At 33.6% G+C, this 19,050-nt stretch overlaps 4 protein-coding genes and 1 pseudogene across 4 annotated transcripts; 3 read left to right on the top strand and 2 right to left on the bottom strand.

Moving 5' to 3' along the window:
• LOC104701655 (formin-like protein 8) lies at window positions 883-3,671 on the top strand. Its single transcript, XM_010417386.1, has 2 exons — window positions 883-2,107; window positions 2,185-3,671. The coding sequence occupies exons 1-2, from the start codon at window positions 1,077-1,079 to the stop codon at window positions 3,476-3,478; spliced, it is 2,325 nt and encodes a 774-aa protein (XP_010415688.1). The 5' UTR covers window positions 883-1,076; the 3' UTR covers window positions 3,479-3,671.
• LOC104704794 lies at window positions 6,004-7,049 on the bottom strand. Its single transcript, XM_010420826.1, has 3 exons — window positions 6,733-7,049; window positions 6,407-6,627; window positions 6,004-6,059 (listed from the first exon to the last, which is right to left on the bottom strand). Exons 1-3 carry the CDS (start codon window positions 7,047-7,049, stop codon window positions 6,004-6,006), a joined length of 594 nt encoding a protein of 197 aa, XP_010419128.1.
• On the bottom strand, window positions 9,859-10,571 carry LOC104704793. The gene is made up of 2 exons (XM_010420825.1): window positions 10,213-10,571; window positions 9,859-10,135 (listed from the first exon to the last, which is right to left on the bottom strand). Exons 1-2 carry the CDS (start codon window positions 10,569-10,571, stop codon window positions 9,859-9,861), a joined length of 636 nt encoding a protein of 211 aa, XP_010419127.1.
• Window positions 12,685-13,581, top strand: LOC104704792 (glutathione S-transferase T3-like). The gene has a single exon (XM_010420824.1). The coding sequence runs from the start codon at window positions 12,685-12,687 to the stop codon at window positions 13,579-13,581; it is 897 nt and encodes a 298-aa protein (XP_010419126.1).
• On the top strand, window positions 16,279-18,147 carry LOC104704791 (annotated as a pseudogene).

The raw sequence follows: 19,050 nt of genomic DNA, 5'->3' as shown, positions 1-19,050 counted from the left end.
ATACAAAAAGATCTAGTTACCAAACTAAGGAGATTGCATCTTATCAATACTGACTTATTCTCCACGCTAAATCTTACCAAAACATAAACACAAAATATACATCAAATATGTACTCAAATATTCTCTAACAATAATGTTCCATACATTTTGATTATGATTAACATTTTAGCATTACCATAAATTTTATTCATATTTTGTGTAGCAATGGTGATGATCCACTATCATTTGATTTCATTCCCTATTCCTTTGACCGACTGAGATTACGTTGTTAATTATACACGTATAATTTTTATTATCCGTTGAGTTTTTAAGGAATCTTATTAATTCGTTCGGTATTCGATATTTGTTGGTTCGTAGAATTGAATTTCCCGATATATATATATATATATATATATATATATATTTTCCGATATTTGTCATTGTTATGATTAACGTTTCCAAGTTCCAAAACATTGCAACTAAACTTTTTGCCGATATCATAAAATGTGAATTCATTTAATTGCCATAGAACTTTGCACTCTTCTTCCAAGTTAATCACTGAAACCGTATCTTAAAATGGGAATGTGTTTTTGACTTCCAAGGCTTCAAAATATTTCTAGAAAGCACAAAAAAAATATAGCAATACGCCAATACCACTACTTTTTGGACAGAGTCAACGATAACATCAACCGCACCAGCTCCATTAATAAGTCCATCTTCACGAAAACGAGTATAACTAAATTACCTAAAACGCCCTTTTATTTTCACGTATTGTTGAATAAGTCAATCCCATTAACAAGGGTATTTTAGTCATATTTGTAAATAGAACCGACCCGGGAAGAAGTAGAAGAAGAAGAACAGATCAACTAATCTCTGCTTCAACTAAACATTATTACCAAAACCTCCAAATTCCAAAATATATTAAAACACCTACCAAATTACGAATTTATATACTTTTTTAATTTACTTAAACTAACCTTCCGTTTTAAGTTCCTGAGATCTTTGGGGAGTGATTTAAAAATAAATAAATAAATAAACAAAAACGTTACTTAAATGTGTTTCCTTATTGATCTCTCTGTAAATGAGCTAAATCGTTAATGGCTGCCATGTTCATCAAGAAACCATGGCCTTTTCCTCTTCATCTAACCCTAATTTTCTTCTTCTTCTTCCTCCTCATCGTCCCTTCCTTTTCTCAATTCGATTCTCCTCAAAATATCGAAACTTTCTTCCCAATTCCATCACTCTCCCCTGTTTCACCACCGCGTATATCACCGTCGTCAAACTCATCTCCGCCGTCGAATAATAACTCCTCATCTTCCGATAGAAGCACGATCATAAAAGCTGTCCTCATAACAGCAGCAAGCACCGTACTTGTAGCAGGAGTTTTCTTCTTCTGCCTCCAGAGAGGCGTCGTCGCCAGACGGAGAAGGAGAGACAGAGTCGGACCAGTAAGCGTCGAGAACAATCTACCTCCGTATCCTCGGACAACCGCAGCGTTGGCGACGACGACGAGTACGACTTTGGCTAGAGAAGGGTTCACGCGGTTTGGTGGTGTGAAAGGTTTGATACTCGATGAGAACGGTCTTGATGTGTTGTATTGGAGAAAGCTACAGAGTCAGAGAGAGAGAAGTGAAAGTTTCAAGAAACAGATCATCACCGGAGGAGAAGAAGAAGAAGACGAGAAAGAGGTCATCTATTACAAGAACAAGAAGAAAACAGAGCCCGTCACTGAGGTTCCTCTCCTTAGAGGAAGATCATCAACTTCTCACAGTGTAATCCATAACCAAGATCATCAGCCGCCGCTTCCACCGCCAATTCCGGTAAAACAGAGTGGACCAGCTCCACCGCCTCCACCACCGCCAATTCCGGTGAAACAGAGTGCACCAGTACCACCACCACCTCCTCCGATGAAGAAGGGTTCTTCGCCATCTCCACCGCCACCTCCGCCGGTGAAAAAGGTCGGAGCTTTATCATCATCAGCTTCGAGACCACCACCTGCGCCGGTTAAAGGATCAAGCGGAGGAGAGGGTTCGAAACAGGTAAAGCTGAAGCCTTTACATTGGGATAAAGTAAACCCTGATTCTGATCATTCAATGGTTTGGGACAAAATCGATCGTGGCTCATTCAGGTATGTATACACACTTACACAAATCTGTTCAATCAATTGAAAAAAAACCCTAATTTTTTTGGTTTTGTACTTCTCAGTTTCGACGGCGATTTAATGGAAGCTCTGTTCGGATACGTTGCCGTGGGGAAGAAATCACCAGAACACGGCGATGATAAAAACTCTAAATCATCATCACAAATCTTCATACTTGATCCGAGGAAGTCTCAAAACACAGTGATTGTACTCAAATCGTTAGGTATGACACGTGAAGAGCTTGTTGAAGCACTCATGGAAGGAAACGATTTCGTGCCTGACACGCTTGAGAGGTTAGCTAGAATAGCTCCGACGAAAGAAGAACAATCAGCGATTCTTGAATTCGACGGCGACACGACAAAGCTTGCAGATGCTGAATCGTTCCTGTTTCATCTTCTTAAATCAGTGCCAACCGCGTTTACGAGACTAAACGCGTTTCTCTTCAGAGCTAATTACTATCCTGAGATGGCTCACCATGGTAAGTGTCTACAGACTTTGGATTTAGCTTGTAAAGAGCTAAGATCTCGTGGCTTGTTCGTGAAGCTTTTGGAGGCGATACTTAAAGCTGGTAACAGAATGAACGCGGGAACCGCGAGAGGAAACGCACAAGCGTTTAATCTAACCGCGCTTTTGAAACTTTCGGATGTTAAAAGCGTTGATGGAAAGACTACTCTGCTTAACTTTGTGGTTGAGGAAGTGGTTAGATCAGAAGGGAAACGTTGCGTTTTGAATAGAAGAAGCCATAGTTTAACACGAAGCGGTAGTAGTAACAGCAATGGTGGTAACAACAGTGCTCAGGTTATGTCTAAAGAAGAGCAAGAGAAAGAGTACTTGAAGCTTGGTTTACCAGTTGTTGGAGGGTTGAGCTCTGAGTTTTCAAACGTGAAGAAAGCTGCTAGTGTAGACTACGACACGCTCGTTGCAACTTGCTCGGCGCTTGCGGTTAGAGCGAAAGATGCGAGAACGGTGATTGGAGAATGTGAAGAAGATGGAGGAGAAGGAGGGAGGTTTGTGAAGAAGATGATGACTTTTCTTGTGACAGTAGAGGACGAAGTGAAAAAGGCGAAACACGAAGAGAGGAAAGTGATGGAGCTAGTGAAGCGTACAACGGATTATTACCAAGCAGGAGCTATTACAAAAGGGAAGAGTCCTCTTCATCTGTTTGTTATTGTTAGAGAGTTTCTTGCCATGGTTGATAAAGCATGCTTAGAGATTATGAGGAACATGCAGAGGAGGAAGATTGAGAGTTCAGTATCGCCTACTTCACAGCGGAATGCGGTGAAGTTCCCTGTTTTGCCTTTGAATTTCATGTCGGACAGAGCTAGGAGTGATTCGGGTGGGTCGGATTCTGATATGTGAGTGTCTAGATTTGTTAATTTGTAAATAGTAGGATCATTTTGAGTATTGATTGTCACTGAAAGGTATTGAATTGTTGATAGATTTGAGACAGTCCAAGGCATTGGACTTGAGTATAGTTTGTTCCATATAAGTAAACAATTTTTCTTGAAGTTCTTTTTACATATATGTTTATGAACTGTTTGATGACTGTAAATGTGAAAGTGAGCATTATAATATTACACACTAGTAAATAGTCTGAACTTAATTAGCTAGCTTTATTGAATTTAGCTAGTTCTAAGGTTTTCTCATTTGGAGTGTTCATGTTGGAGATTACTTGTGAAAGAAGACCCGTTGAGCCACGAGGATCACCGAGTGAGATGGTTTTGACTGATTGGGTACTAGACTGTTGGGACAATGGAGATATAGTGCAGGTAGTTGATGAGAGGCTAGGGCACAGGTGTGTTGAGGAACAAGTAACTTTGGTTTTGAAACTGGGATTGCTTTGCTCACATCCAGTGGCATCCCAAGCATGTGCATGTCAAGCGTGAACCAATTACTAAACGGTGTATACTCTCCTTCATAACTTGCTAGATCTTGTAAATGCTCGCATAATCGATGGAGGATTTGATGCATTAGGTGAATCAACCGAGTCTAGTGGACGTGACGGAATCGTTTCTCTCTAGTGGACGTTAACTAATGATCAATTTTATATTGTAGAGTTGAGATCGTAGAAAGAGAATGAAATGGTTGTTCCTATGTTTCCATTAGTAGTAACTAGTAAGTAGTAACAATCGAATCATCTATACTATTAAAGCAAGAGTACTCCTAAATTCAAAATGGACCATGACTTTTTGTTTTGGTAGGTTTTTCATTAAAAATGATTAGAGAATCACTTAATTTAATTTAATTAACCTATAGTTTCGATTTTGACAAATAACCAATATACCCTCGGTCGATCAATCAAAATTTTGTGGGTCGGGATGCGGATCCAAAATTACCCGAGAACAGAAGGAAAAAAATCCGCGGATCTGTTTGTACACTAGATTAATCATTTTCGGATCCTAAATATTATTTGATTCAAGAATAGTTATTTTCGTTACCAAACAGAGGTGTAATCCCTATAAATAAGGATTAACTACTTTCATACTTAATCCCTATAATTATTACGAATATTAATAATAATAAAAAATCTTTAATACTTATCGATTGTGATTTTGTTGCTTCCAAAATAATCAATAGATTAATTACGAAATTGTATATATATGTAAACTTATTTGATTTGCTTTTATATTGTGAGATATTTACGGAAACAACAAATCAACTTAATACAATTAAATAAAAACAAATCATCATTTAGTTTAGATTTTTCAGTATTTCCTTAACGAAATTGTAGTAATTAATTATGATTAGTATAGATGGAAATAATAAAAAAACGCAGAAATTATATATAAGTAAAGTTGTAAACAAATTTACAGAAAAGGTGTGTATATCCCATATCGACTAAATATTTTGGAATATGGTTCATAATCATTATAAATATATGACTAATATGTTTTGAGCATAAATGAGCAGGAAACTTGATTTATCAGGTATCCAAATTTAACAGTTTAATTTAGTTCTATATTTGAGCATATTTAAACTTTTAAAAAGTAAAGATATTATAATATATTTACGTTTTTAAAAAAGTTTAAGATATTATAAATATTTAAATTTTTATAGAATGTTTAAATTAATATAAACATTTGAATTTCGTTGAAAGTTTAAAATATTATTATATATTTTAAGTCTATAAAATATTTAAGTAATATTAATATTTTTACTATTACAAATTTTAAAATATATAAAAAGTTTGTGTTAAACCCGTTAAAAAAGGTATTTTTCTCAAACTATAAATTAAATTGGTGTTTCTATACAAAACTGATGAGATTTGATATATCAAATATTAACTTCTAAATAATGACTTAAATATACCTAATCTCACTATAAACACAATTGTTTCCTAACTATTGAATATCTCAGACTAAAATTTAACAAGTAACTTCTCCTCTTTTGACGACAAACCAAAATAAAGAAAAACTCATTCTCTTACAAAACTATTATCCAATATTGCGGTGTGTCTATCCTCTTACAAAACTACTATCCGATATTGCAGAGTGTCTATTCTCTTACAAAACTACTATCCAATATTGTGGTGTGTCTATTTTCGTGAAAAGCTACTATCTACAAACTACTTACTCTATTAGGATTTCCTATTTACTGTATAACCCCAAATATACAAATAAACACTATATAAACAAAGAAAATAAGTCAAAATAAAAAATTACATTACAAAAATACAAATTACAAAAAAAGTAACTAACAAAAATATATAATCCTGTGCTACAGCACGAGGTATCACCTAGTATTATATTAAATCTCGGATATCAAATAAACAAATTTATTTTTGTTTTAGAACATATCCACAACTAGTTTCATCGAAAAGGTTTTCACCATACAAAAGCAAAAGTAAATCGAATCTTAAAGACTTCACAAGAAATATAACTCAATCAAAAATTAGTGCAAGTAGGGTTGTTCCAAAACTTAGTGGCCTTGGTTTCAGAACCTGGCTCGAACCGCAACGTGGTTTCATCACACACATAGCTCACAAATTATGTATGTATAAATTAAACAAGGTTGCGTCTTTGCTTCTGTTAATAGTGACAATCGAAACATCTTATATTAAATCTAGGAAATTGAATAAGCAAATTACTGTATAATGGTAGATAATCAAGTTATAAAACAAAATAAATATTTGTCAATTAACTTAAATAACTCTTTTCAGATAACCTAAAAAGTTGGTGAAGAAAAAGGAAAATCAAATCCATGCACGTAAAACCAACAAAAAATCTAGTCAAACATTAGTGCAGATAGGGATGTCGTTCCCAAACTTAGTGGCCTTGGTTTCAGAACCTGGCTCGAACCTTAACGTGATTTCATTACACACATAGCTTATAACTCCCCTCTTCCCTTTTCTACAATCCGTAAAAAACAACTTCGACCCAAACTTCACTTCCCTCTCATCTTTGATATCTTTGATAATATTTTCGCCAATCAAACCGCCGATATCTTCTTCAGAGATAGCTGCTGAAACCCTAAGTTGTTGAGGCGAGCCGGATTTGAGATCTTTGTACCTATATTACATGGAAGCGATTTCAATCAGGATAGTTCTTTAACAATTTTAAATAATACTAGATGATTGAGTTACAAATAGAATAAAAAGATATACTAGATATAACCTTTGTCCGGACGAGGTAACAAGAGTAATATTCTTGTAAAACAATGAAGCTTGAATGTCTCCTTGAAGACATATATAGTCATGGGGAAGGGTTCTAGGGACCCTTATCAACAAATCCCAATTTGCAGTGAGACGAATTTGTGTAATATTACGCACCGTAAAATCCATTGAAGCTATTTCTATATTCGGCACAGAACTTTCAAAGGTCACTGCAATATAAATTATTAAACTAATGAAACCAGCCACAAAACTAAAGAAGCAGACTACTCCGATCATGTCGTAGCAGCTGCCTCGTGAATTTGTTTCTGTGTCTCCCATTGTTCAACAATTGATTTAAATATCGAGAGAGGGTTAAGGTGGGAAGGTTTTTATATGTACTTGGATTATACCGGGCTAGAGGGTTACGATGGATTATATTAGATTTATTTACTATTTTGATATGAAGAAGATATATACTGTTTGTTATTTTGTAGATCTAAAAACAACTACACACATATTTATTAAATTTAAAAATAGTCAAATGATAAACTGATCTCTTAAACTTAATATTTGACTTTACAAAAGAAGATCTCTTTAACTTAACGTTTTAGTTTGTTTTAATTTTAGAAGCAATTTATTCACCTGACTACATATTTAACATAAATATGCAATAAAATTTTAACGGCATATACTTTTTATCATTTAGCTAATGTATCACCATATATTTTTAATATTTTGAATATAATTGGTTGCATGTTATTTTCCCTAATAACTTTTGTAAATCGTTTCTTAAATTCAATGTTTATATACTGAGTTGTATTTTAGTGGTTCTGTGTAATTTCTTTATATATATATATATATATATATATATATACTAGAAGTAGACTCGAGATAACTTTATATAATTTTAACATATATTAGATTTATTAAAATATTTAAATTATTATATTTTGTGTTTCGATAAATTATCTTATGTTTGTTAATTATTTTGTTTTTAAATAAGTATTCTAAGTCACTTAAAATGAATGACGATTGATTAGTTAAGCGTTAAACTGAAATTTTTTGTGAATATGAAAGATTATTTTAAAATATTTAGTCTGTATCTCATAATATATAAAGCTCTTCATGTTTTGATGCATAATCAAGACGTACAAACATTTTTTACGTTAGAAAAAGAACATTGATTACGTATAAAATAAAATGCGGCTGAGCATGAACATTATGTTTTAGTTTGTCCGCTTTTAACATAATCTACAAAATATCAATATCTTCTAAAACCAGACATTTCCAAGAAGGGCGAGATAGTAGTTTGAATTTTTCGAATAACCTCTTCTTGACCCGAAACTCATGCTCTTCCTTCATTCTCTGTGTAATTAATTTCATTAATTAGATACTAAAGGTTGCATAAATAATTTTGATATTTATATATTATCAACATACTTTACACATGCTTAAAAGTTTTATTATTATAATTTGAATGTTTTAGCAATAATATATTTTAATCTTAATGAATTATACAAATGACTTCAAATGCATTTGTGTTCTAGAAGTAGATTTTTTTTTTTTTTTTTGACAACAAGTAGAATTCTTTCTGTTTCTTGATGAATTGCATTTGGAAAAGAAAGTTCTCTGTTAGATATTTCTATATTTTTATCACGTACTTTATATTTATTGAACATACTAAATGCAAACTGAATTTTAGTTTAGAATTGAGTCAAAAAAGGTTATTAATATATATTGATATATTATTATATCAAATAAAAATTGCTTTTTTTTTTGTGTTATACTTTTCTGTTTTTTAAAATATATATATATATATATATATATATATATATATATATATATATGTTGTATTATACTCAAAATGACCAATGAAAAAGAGTAAAAACATATCATCGTATTATCGAGTTACTTTTTTAAGTGTTAACTGCATAACCTAAGAGACATAAAATAATTGTTCACCACATAATCCTTTTTTTTTCTTCTATGTTTTTATTTCTAAAATCATGTGATGGATGAAAGAAGAGATAACTCAAATCTTCCTACTTCTCCAAGACATTGTTCTTCTCTCTTTTTCCCTCCCTCTCTCTCTAGAATGCAATTGGGATTAGCTTAGGGGTGATTTTTGGATCTTTCGACTTGATAAACACGTGGTAGAAGTGAGTCTTGTTAAATGCGTATTGATGAAAGTGTCACATATGGTCAAATCCCATTGCCTTGCTCTGCTTGCGGGTAAGCACTATCATCACATCATCAACAATAGATCATGGCTAGGAAAAATAATGGAGCATATGAGAGAAAAAATAAGTGCATACATAATATAACCTAAAATATAATGTAGTGAAAAGAAATTAGATGTTAATTATATTTTAAGAAAATAAAAACTGAATTTGGAAGAATTACATGTCTTTGGAAACCCATATCATGAGATATATATCACCTAGACGTCCAAATCTTCCTGGACCCTAAACTATCGCAAAACCTTTTTCATCAGAAGTCATAACCTATAAATAAAATAAAGGACCATGGAAATGGTTATCAGAAAGAAAGGTAATAAATACATACAAACACAGTTGTAACGTTAAAGAACAAATTTAAAATATTAGTATTTGAAATAGTTAATATTTGTTTAAACTCATTTTCATGGGTAATACATAAAAACACACTTGTATAAAATATAGCATGGGTAATAAGTAGCATAAATATTGTGACTTAGATATAAAATCTATTAGGGTTTATGAATTATGATCTAAAACTAAAATTTTTATATTAAAAATTTATCATATGGATCAAAAGAAAAACAAATTACAAAATTGATATACAAAATAGGCATTCAAAACAACATTTACCAACATTTACAAGTGAGAATGTGTTATGTGCCTAAGACTTTCAAAATTTACATGTGCATAACCATATTTTACATGTTCACTTCTATATATGCTCCAAAATTTCGACTCAACTTATTTATTTCAAAACCTAGTTTCATCTAAGAGATCAAATAAAAATATATTATATTAAATCTAAGAGATCAAATAAAAATAATAATTTTGTTTTAGAACATCCACCACTAGTTTCATCGAAAAGGTTTTCACCAAAAGAAAAACAAACAAAGTAAATCGAATCTTTACAGAATTAAAATATAACTAAATTAAAAATTAGAGCAGATAGGGTTCTTCCCAAACTTAGTGGCGTTGGTCTCAGAACCTGGCTTGAACCGTAACGTAATTTCATCACACACATAGCTCAAAACTTCTGTCGTCCCTTTTCTACAATCCGTAAGAAAGAACTGCGACCCAAACTTCACTTCCCTCTTCTTTTTGATATCTTTGGTAATGTTTTTTCCAATCAAACCGCCCATATCTTCTTCAGAGATAGAAGCCGAAACCTTAAGTAGTTGAGCTGATCCGTATTTGAGATCGTTGTACCTATATTACATGCAAGCGATTTCAATCAGAATAGTTCATTAACAATTTTAAACAATAGTACTAGAGAATTGAGCTACAAATTGAATAAAAAATTATTATATACCCTTTGTGCGGACGAGGTAACAAGAGTAATATTCTTGTAAAACAGCGAAGCTTGAATGTCTCCTTGAAGACATATATAGAGATCAGGAAGGTTACTAGGGACCCTTATCAATAAATCCCAATTTGCACTGAGACGAGTTTTTGTAATATTACGCAGTGTGAAATCCATAGAAGCTATTTCTATATTCGGCACAGGGTAATCAGGAGTTTCTTGGTTCACTGCATAAAAGATAGAACCCATAAAAGCTATGAAACAGGCGACAGAAATAAGGAAGCAGGCTAATTCGATCATGTCGTCGTAGGAGCCACGTGAATTTTTTTCTGTGTCTCCCATTGTGCAATGATTGATTAAAAAGAGATGGTTAATATGGAGAAGGTTTTTATATATGTATTTTAGTAGTGATATATATAGAGTCAATAATGATACGAACAAAAAAAAAACATGGAGATAATAATGAATGAGCTACACAATATTCAGTACAATCCTAAGTAGAATTTGGATATAAACTACTAATATAAAAATAAAATAAAATAATAAATATGAATTCTTTTTTAACAGAAAAAATAAAGAGATATATTTTAATAACTAGAATGTTGGTACTCGCCGCTTTGGTGATTGAATCATAGACCGAAGCGAAGCCAGAAGATGATATAGAGATGGATACTGCTAAAAAGAGAGACTTCGGAGATATTTTTGGTTAAGTTTAAATTCAATATGATTAAACACAATATATAATGGTTGAATAACTTTGTAATTAAAAATACTTAGTTGTTCAAACTTAGTAGTAAATTCTTTGATGTCCGTTGGAAGTTTTTGACAGATATATTTTCTCAAACGTTCTAGAACCAACGGACTCTGTTTGCCGAAAATCCATCGGTTTTAGCCTTTTCAGATGGATTTTTGACGGTTTATGTGTCAATTATAGAATTTGCATGTTTTCTCGTAGTAATTAGTTTAAAAACTTATAACTTAAGAACAAAGGATCCACTACAAGAAAATAAGACGATAACTGACGGAATTACTGACGGTACTAATCCGTCGATAATTACCGACGTTTTACCAACGAATATCTGACAGAAGATTAGTTTGTCGGTTGTTCGTCGGAAAATTACTGACGGATAACATCCGTCGGTAATCCGTTAGTTTTTCTGACGAATTACCGATGGATATATAATTTTTATCGGTGATTTTTGATCTGTCGGTAATCTGTCAGAAAAAATCGACGGAAAACTGACGCATATAAACTTTTCGTCGGATTGTGTCAAAATTTGGTATGTATTTTTTGAATCCGTCGGTAATTCGTTAGAAATATCCGACGGATAACTGACGGTTTATATGTGGATAGTGTAAAATCTTCCTAACTTAGCTTCTTAATGCATTTTTTTTATAAGCAATGTATAAAAGATGAGTTTTCAATGCCTAACTACTCTTTTTTTAAACAACATTCTTGAAAATTTGTGTGTTTTATAGAAAAATAGGTTGTTTACTTAAAGTACTTATGGTGTGGTATTACATATAATGGGTAAGTATTTGCCATTTGTCTTTGAAATTTTTTTTTTTCTAATTTAATCATATAGATGTTTATTTTCACAAATAATTTCATGGTTAGTATATAATACATATTATATGCATATTTGTGAGCAAAAATTATGAAATTAAGAGATTTAATCTTAAATCCGTCGGTAATCTGTCAGTAATCCGTCACTGATAGGATGATTTTCTTTGGCCAAAGTCCATTTCTCGTTCTCCCACACGTCTCCTCATTCCCATCACAAAGAACTAGTAGTATGTTCCTCTCCTCTGCTCTTATACAATACCAAGAAAAGAGTCGCTCTCTCTCCTCTTCTTTTTTCTCTTCCAAAGAATAGAATAGTATGCTAACGTCTCTCTCTAAATATATACTCTGACCAAACCTTACAACAATACCCACAAAACGTCTCTCTCTCTATTTCTCTGGTGTACTCGATATCTCTTTCTCTCCCCTTAATGGTTACGCATAAACGAAACTGAACTTTAGTTGTGATGGTAACGAAACTGAACTTTAGTTGTGTAGTAACTGATTATTAAGAGATTTTAAGTGATTGTAGTTGCCTTTAAAGTGTTGTTTGCTTGGTTATTGTGATGGTGATTGCAATGGTCTATGTTAGTTGTTTAGTTGTGATAGTGTAGACTATAGTTGTAAAATGAGTTCAATGCTTTAACGAAACCAAACTTTTTTTGGTTTTTATTATTTAAAACACTAAATCTCCTTTATTTACTTCTGATTTGACTGAAGTAGGTAATGGTTATTTAGAATTAAAATTCTCTAACAACACAAAACTTTGAATTAAATGATCTTCTTAACTTCTCTATATTATCCAATCTCATTTCCTTCTTTCTTACCAATCTCTAAGAACTTTCCAATAATCTCTCTTCCTCACCTTCTTCCGTTTTAAATCTGCTTGCTATGGAATCAAATAATACTCCTAACAGTCAGTCTCAATCCTACTTTAGTCTTCTAAACTTCCCATACGACAGCTTTGCTCCCAATGTAAACATTGATTCCTCTCAAATCCCTTCTTTTAGTTCACAAACTAGTTCACAGTCGAGTCAACCTCCTAGTCAAACAGAAGAGACAGCAGAACAGCGTACGGAGAGAAGGATATGGTCCGCACAAGATGACTTAGTCCTAATAAGTGCCTGGTTAAACACATCGAAGGATGCAATTGTTGGGAATGATCAACCGTATGGGTCCTTTTGGAAGCGCATTGGTGAATATTATGCAACAAGTGATCATGTCCTTGGTGGTGGTGAACCAAGGCTCCCTGATCATTGTAGACAACGATGGCAAAAAATCAGCAGGGAAGTTAGTAAGTTCTGTGGAGCATACACAGAGGCAAAGGGTGAGAAAGCTAGTGGCATGAATGATGTGGATATTCTGCAGAATGCTCACCAACTATACACTAAGCTGTACAAGAGGAAGTTTGGTTTGGAGTATGCTTGGAATGTGCTTCGCTATGAACAGAAATGGATTAATTTAGAGCCTATGAACCCCAATCCAAAGACAACCAGCTCTAATAAAAGAAAAGCCGATGATGCTGCACCATCTTCAGGGTCTGTTGTGGGTGAGCACGAGAGCAGGCCTGCTGGAATAAAGGCAATGAAAAAATCAAGGAACAAAGGTAAAGAGAAGGCTGCACCATCGACAGAGTTTAGTCACATGTGGGATATCAAAAAGAAGGATTTAGAGGGCATGAAAGAACTTCAAAAGATGTCCATTCTTGACACTCTCATTGCCAAGGAAGAAACGCTAGATGAAGATGAAAAAGCTCTAAAGAAAAAGCTAATGGCTGAACTGTTTTAGCTCTAGTTTATGTTTGTTTTAAACCTAGTTTATGTTGTTTTAAGTATGTTTGTCTTATGTTTGTCTTATGTTTGTCTTATGTTTGTTCTAAGTATGTTTGTCTTTTGTTTTAACTCTAGTATATGGTTTTAATGAATCAGCTTATGTTTATGTTTCACATGTTTTTGTAATGACTCGGCTTATGTTTAATTAATCGATGTGTTTTCGTTTTCATGTTGAACCAGTCATGGACTCTTTATACGACTATGGTATAAACAGCCCATTAGACGGTAGTAGCGATTCAGAAGAGGAGGTTGAGACCTGTTACTATCCTCCGGAACCAGCTCCTGCGATTGGATTCACAAGTCTGTCGAGCCGTGAAGCTCAACCACTACCTGCTAATGAGACACAACTGAACCAGCTCAACGACCAAGTGATCCAGCTCAACGACCAAATGATCCAGCTCAAGGTACTTGTGATCCAGCTCAAGGATCAAGTGATCCAGCTCAAGGACCAAGTGATCCAGCTCAAGGACCAAGTGATCCAGCTCAAGTAAATTTGTCTCATTTTCGGTTGTTGTTGTTTGCTTCCGAATGGTGAACCCGTGATCGGATTTTTTGTTTAGGCTTGGTATTTGGATTTTTGTTTAGGCTTGGTATTTGGATTTTTGTTTAGGCTTGATATTTTGATTTCTAGTTTTAAAGTCACCTGTATTTGTTTTCTTTGTTTGGATTTTAGTTACAAAGACAGAGTCACAAGAATTTTATTTAGTTTGTCCGATTGTTCACATGCACCAAGTTAACACTCACATGCACCAAATTCACATGCACCAAGTTCACAAGAATTAAGTTCACAAGAATTTGTCTCTTCTCTCTTCCATCCGAAATCAAACATACACTCTTGTCCGAAAGTTCTATATATATGAGAAGAGAACAAGATCAAATCAAACATACCAACCCAAATCATACACTCTTCTCTCACCAAAGACATTTTCTTTCTCAACCCTGTTATGGCATCTTCTTCCAACAATTTTCACTACCATTATGATCCCAATAACGATAGTTTAAACCAATACTTTCAAGAGCAATTTAGTAACCAATTTGAAGCTGTTGAAGAGGAAATTCCGGTCGAAAGGAAACCACATGCATATATCGATAGAAAACGAGAAGAAGGACATGAACGTTTGTGGAATGATTATTTTTCTGATAATCCGACTTACAATGCTCACCACTTCCGGCGACGGTTTCGAATGAACAAGCCGTTGTTCTTGCATATTGTGAATCGTTCAGTGAAGAAGTTCCATATTTTAAACCAAAAAGGGATGCAACCTTCCGGAATAGTCTATCACCCCTACAACAATGTACTGCAGCAATTCGACTTTTAGCATATGGGACTGTGTCGGACTCGGTTGACGAATACATACGTCTTGCTGCATGTACTGCTCGTAAATGTTTGGAACATTTTGTCGTCGGGATAGTTGACTTGTTTGACACTGAATACCTACGCCGACCAACACCAGAGGATCTTCAAAGGCTACTATTTTATGGAGAACAGAGGGGTTTTCCCGGGATGGTTGGAAGCATTGACTGTATGCACTGGAAGTGGAAAAATTGCCCAACCGCTTGGAAAGGAATGTATTCAAGAGGCACCGATAAGCCAACAATTGTTTTGGAGGCAGTAGCTTCACAAGATCTCTGGATATGGTACGCATTTTTTGGAGCTCCAGGTACTTGTAACGATTTAAATGTCCTTGATCAATCACCAGTATTTAATGACATTATTTACGGTCGAGCTCCCGAAGTTACGTACTATGTCAACGAAAATGAGTATAATTTGGCATACTATCTGACGGATGGTATTTACCCCGAATGGGCAACATTTGCTAAATCCATCCCACAACCACAACACCCGAAATATCGATTGTTTGCAGAACGTCAAGAAGGTGCAGGAAAAGACGTTGAGCGTGCATTTGGTGTCCTGCAATCTAGATTCGCCATGATTAAAAATCCATCTCTTTTATGGTCAAAGGGTAAAATTGCATATATTATGAGAGCATGTCTCATACTGCATAATATGATTGTCGAAGATGAACGAGATTCATACACACTCTATGACGAACAAGAATTCCAACAAGAAGATGGAACTGGAACTACTCCGGATCTTACCTTTTCAGTAACTATGTCTTCAAATCTTGAGGGTTTAGGTGATGGCCATACAATAATTCGTGATAAACAAGCACATCGCAAATTAAAGGAGGATTTGATTGAGAATATTTGGAATAAATTTGGACATTAATCTATGTATTAATTAAATAAAATGTTTAGTCTTGTTTAATTAATTAAGTAATATGTTTGTTTGTTTTTTTAAAAAAAATTATTTAAAATGTTTTTTTTTTCATAAAAATTTGGTATTGTATTTTGAATTTTAGTTCAAGTTTTTTGAGTTTGCAATTAAAATGTTATTTTCTAAATTATTATAATTGTAATATGTTTAAGAATATTATATTATTAAATCTTAAGATCTTACACATGTTCTCCCAATAACTAACTTCTTAACAAAAGTTCTTAACTACTGATCTTACATTATTTTTACAATATTTATACTCTAAAAACACGCTAAATTGATCTCCCTATAAACATGTCCTAATAAGTTCTCGTTCTTCTTTTTTTTTCCAAACTAGAGATACTAGTTGCTCTTCTTCTTTTTTTGTTTAAAGCCATGAACAATGAGCAAGCGTCTGTGTCATTACCTTTGTTCCACGAGCATCGTATGGTGACTTGGAAGGATTTGCGGAGAGGTGATTGTTGTGAACGCTACGAATTTGTCAGTGATGGCTACTATTGCAAAAGCTGTGATTTTTTCACCCAAAAGAAATGTGCAGAGTCCTCTGAATCTATCGAACATCCGTCTCACTCTAGTCATGCTTTTATTCTTTGTGATACAACTCACTTATGTGACTTGTGTGGAGCGCCTATCCCCAGTCCAGGCTATTGTTGTAGGGATTGTGACTTCAACATACATTTAAGTTGTGCCACACTACCAGGAATTATTGATGTTCCTGGAAAACATCACCACAAACAAACCTTTTCCAAGAAGCTGACTCAGTTTGATTGTTATGCATGTGGAGATATTGGAGAAAAGTTTTCTTACAAATGTCATGAATGTCATTTAACCTTCCATACCGGTTGTGCATGGCAGCCATCATGGGAACACCATTCAGAGGTAAACCACCCTTACCATTCATGGCATCCTCTTAAGCTTCTAACAGGTCAACCACCTGACTATTCTGATGGAAAGTGTCGTCTTTGTGGAAGAGATGTTGATCAATTCTTTTATCATTGTTCTTTTTGTAACTTCACCTTGGATATGCGTTGTGTTTTAAACCCACCACCACAATCTCTTCTAGACTTGAAAGTTCATCATCACCAGCTAACCCTTCTCCCAAGACTTCGTTCTTTTATATGTAATGCTTGTGGGTTGAATGGAGATCGAAGCCCCTACATATGTGTTCAATGCGATTTCATGATCCATCAAGACTGTCTCACCCTTCCGCGCTTCATAAACATTAATCGACATGATCATCGTATTTTTCTCACTTCTGTACTTGGTGTTGTTAATTCTATATGCGGAGTTTGTCGCAAGAAGGTGGACTGAACTTGTGGGGGTTATTCTTGTAAGAAGTGTCCTCAATATGTCGTTCATTCAAAATGCGCTACTAGAAAGGATATCTGGAATGGGAAAGAACTCGAAGAAATACCTGAAGAAACAGAAGATATAGAGCCATACGTTGTAATAGATGACAAGACAATACAACATATCAGCCACAAAGAGGATTACCTAAGACTCAATGGTAAAGGTCTTATGTGGGAGGAAAACAAACTTTGCAATGCATGCACGCATCCCGTCTCTCTCCAATCCTTCTATGGTTGTATGGATTGTGAGTTCATTCTCCATAAGAAGTTTGCTGAATCTCCTAGGAAGAAATGACACATGTAACATAATGAACGACTGACTTTAGTTACAAGCAAAGCTAACTGCTTTTGGTGTAGTGCTTGTCAAAGAATGTCCAATGGTTTAATGTATCAGCATGGTTATAAGAAATTTGATGTCTGTTGCATTTCAGTTTCTGAGCCATTTGTCCATCCAAGTCATCCCCATCATGCCTTATATTACACTAATCCATATGAAAAAGGACTATGCGATGGTTGCAACAAGGAGACATTTGGTGTGCTCAGATGCATTGAAGATGGTTGTGAATTTACCTTGGACTTCAAATGCGCTACTTTACCACTAGTGGTAAAGCATAGAGTCGAGGCTCATCCTCTCTCACTATGATATGGTGAAAAGGCGAGTGGTAAATATTGGTGTGACATTTGTGAAAAAGAAACCAATCCAAAGACATGGTTCTACACGAGTACACATCACCAGGCTAGTTTGCATATAAATTGTGTTCTCGGATACTTTTCACGGGTCATTCCACGGGGCACAGTGGAGCTTTCGTACGTACCATATGAGGTGATGCTCAATAATAGTATGTCTCGTCCATTCTGCAGTTGGTGTAGGTCTCGCTACATTCACCCTATATAATAAAACGGAAATACACAACATTTTTTTTAGACTATATAATTTTAATAAGTTGTTACAAATAGGTTATACATTAATGATAGATTAATTGGTTACAAATAGGTTATACCAAAAACCTTAAAGAGAATATTCTAAAGAATCATATTATCTAACTTACCATATTAATATCCTTTATGAAATATTCATCAAATAAAATCTTTTGATATCTAACTTAACATATTAATTTGTTAATTATCATTATACTTCACCTCTTATTTTATAGATGAGTCTATTTTTGTGAAAAAAAAAAATTATCATATTATTTATTATAATTAAAAAATAGTTTTATTTCTGGATATACCATAAGTTGAATTTTTAAAAACAAATATAAATTGTTCAATCTATAAAATATTCAAGCTTTAGTAATATTATTCTTTAGAAATAATATCTATTGAATTAAAAAAATTACTGAGTAACGGGTCAAAATTTGAATATTTAAATTCAAATTTACAAAATTATGTCTTATAATGACATTCAAGTCATGAAATATAATATACATTGTTGAAATAACTTCACATATATAACCTAATACATCATATTAAAATTTTATTTTAAAATATAAAATATATAAAATTTTGTATAAAATAAAATTTAACCAGTGTTATAACACGGATACTTATCTAGAATCATTAACAATATAAAACTTACAAAATAGGTGTTTTTTTTTCAAGACATCATATTTAGCATATGATTTTATTGCATAATGTTTTATCCAAATAAAACTTTTAAAAACAATCACATAAATTATATTTAATATAAAAATTACAATATAAATAAAATGAATTTCAATCCATGCTCTAGCACGGTCTTAACCTAATATAGTATATCATTATTAGAGGTGTATACAATTAATTAGCTAATGGATAT

This window comes from Camelina sativa, chromosome 7 (assembly GCF_000633955.1).
Source record: "Camelina sativa cultivar DH55 chromosome 7, Cs, whole genome shotgun sequence".
In the NCBI taxonomy this organism is placed as follows: domain Eukaryota; kingdom Viridiplantae; phylum Streptophyta; class Magnoliopsida; order Brassicales; family Brassicaceae; genus Camelina; species Camelina sativa.
The sequence above is the reverse complement of the archived record's forward strand: the minus strand, read 5'-3'. Positions and strand labels throughout refer to the sequence as shown.

Bases quoted from the DNA above. Each gene is read 5' to 3' on its own strand.
- LOC104704794 (XM_010420826.1), bottom strand. From the start codon at position 7,049: ATGGGAGACACAGAAACAAATTCACGAGGCAGCTGCTACGACATGATC. The intron at 6,628-6,732 runs GTTATATCTAGT...CATGTAATATAG, and splicing joins GTTACCTCGTCCGGACAAAG to GTACAAAGATCTCAAATCCG. The intron at 6,060-6,406 runs GTTCTGAAACCA...GGTTCGAGCCAG, and splicing joins CACGTTAAGGTTCGAGCCAG to GTTCTGAAACCAAGGCCACT.
- LOC104704793 (XM_010420825.1), bottom strand. From the start codon at position 10,571: ATGGGAGACACAGAAAAAAATTCACGTGGCTCCTACGACGACATGATC. The intron at 10,136-10,212 runs GTAGCTCAATTC...CATGTAATATAG, and splicing joins AATAATTTTTTATTCAATTT to GTACAACGATCTCAAATACG.
- LOC104701655 (XM_010417386.1), top strand. From the start codon at position 1,077: ATGGCTGCCATGTTCATCAAGAAACCATGGCCTTTTCCTCTTCATCTA. The intron at 2,108-2,184 runs GTATGTATACAC...TGTACTTCTCAG, and splicing joins ATCGATCGTGGCTCATTCAG to TTTCGACGGCGATTTAATGG.
- LOC104704792 (XM_010420824.1), top strand. From the start codon at position 12,685: ATGGAATCAAATAATACTCCTAACAGTCAGTCTCAATCCTACTTTAGT.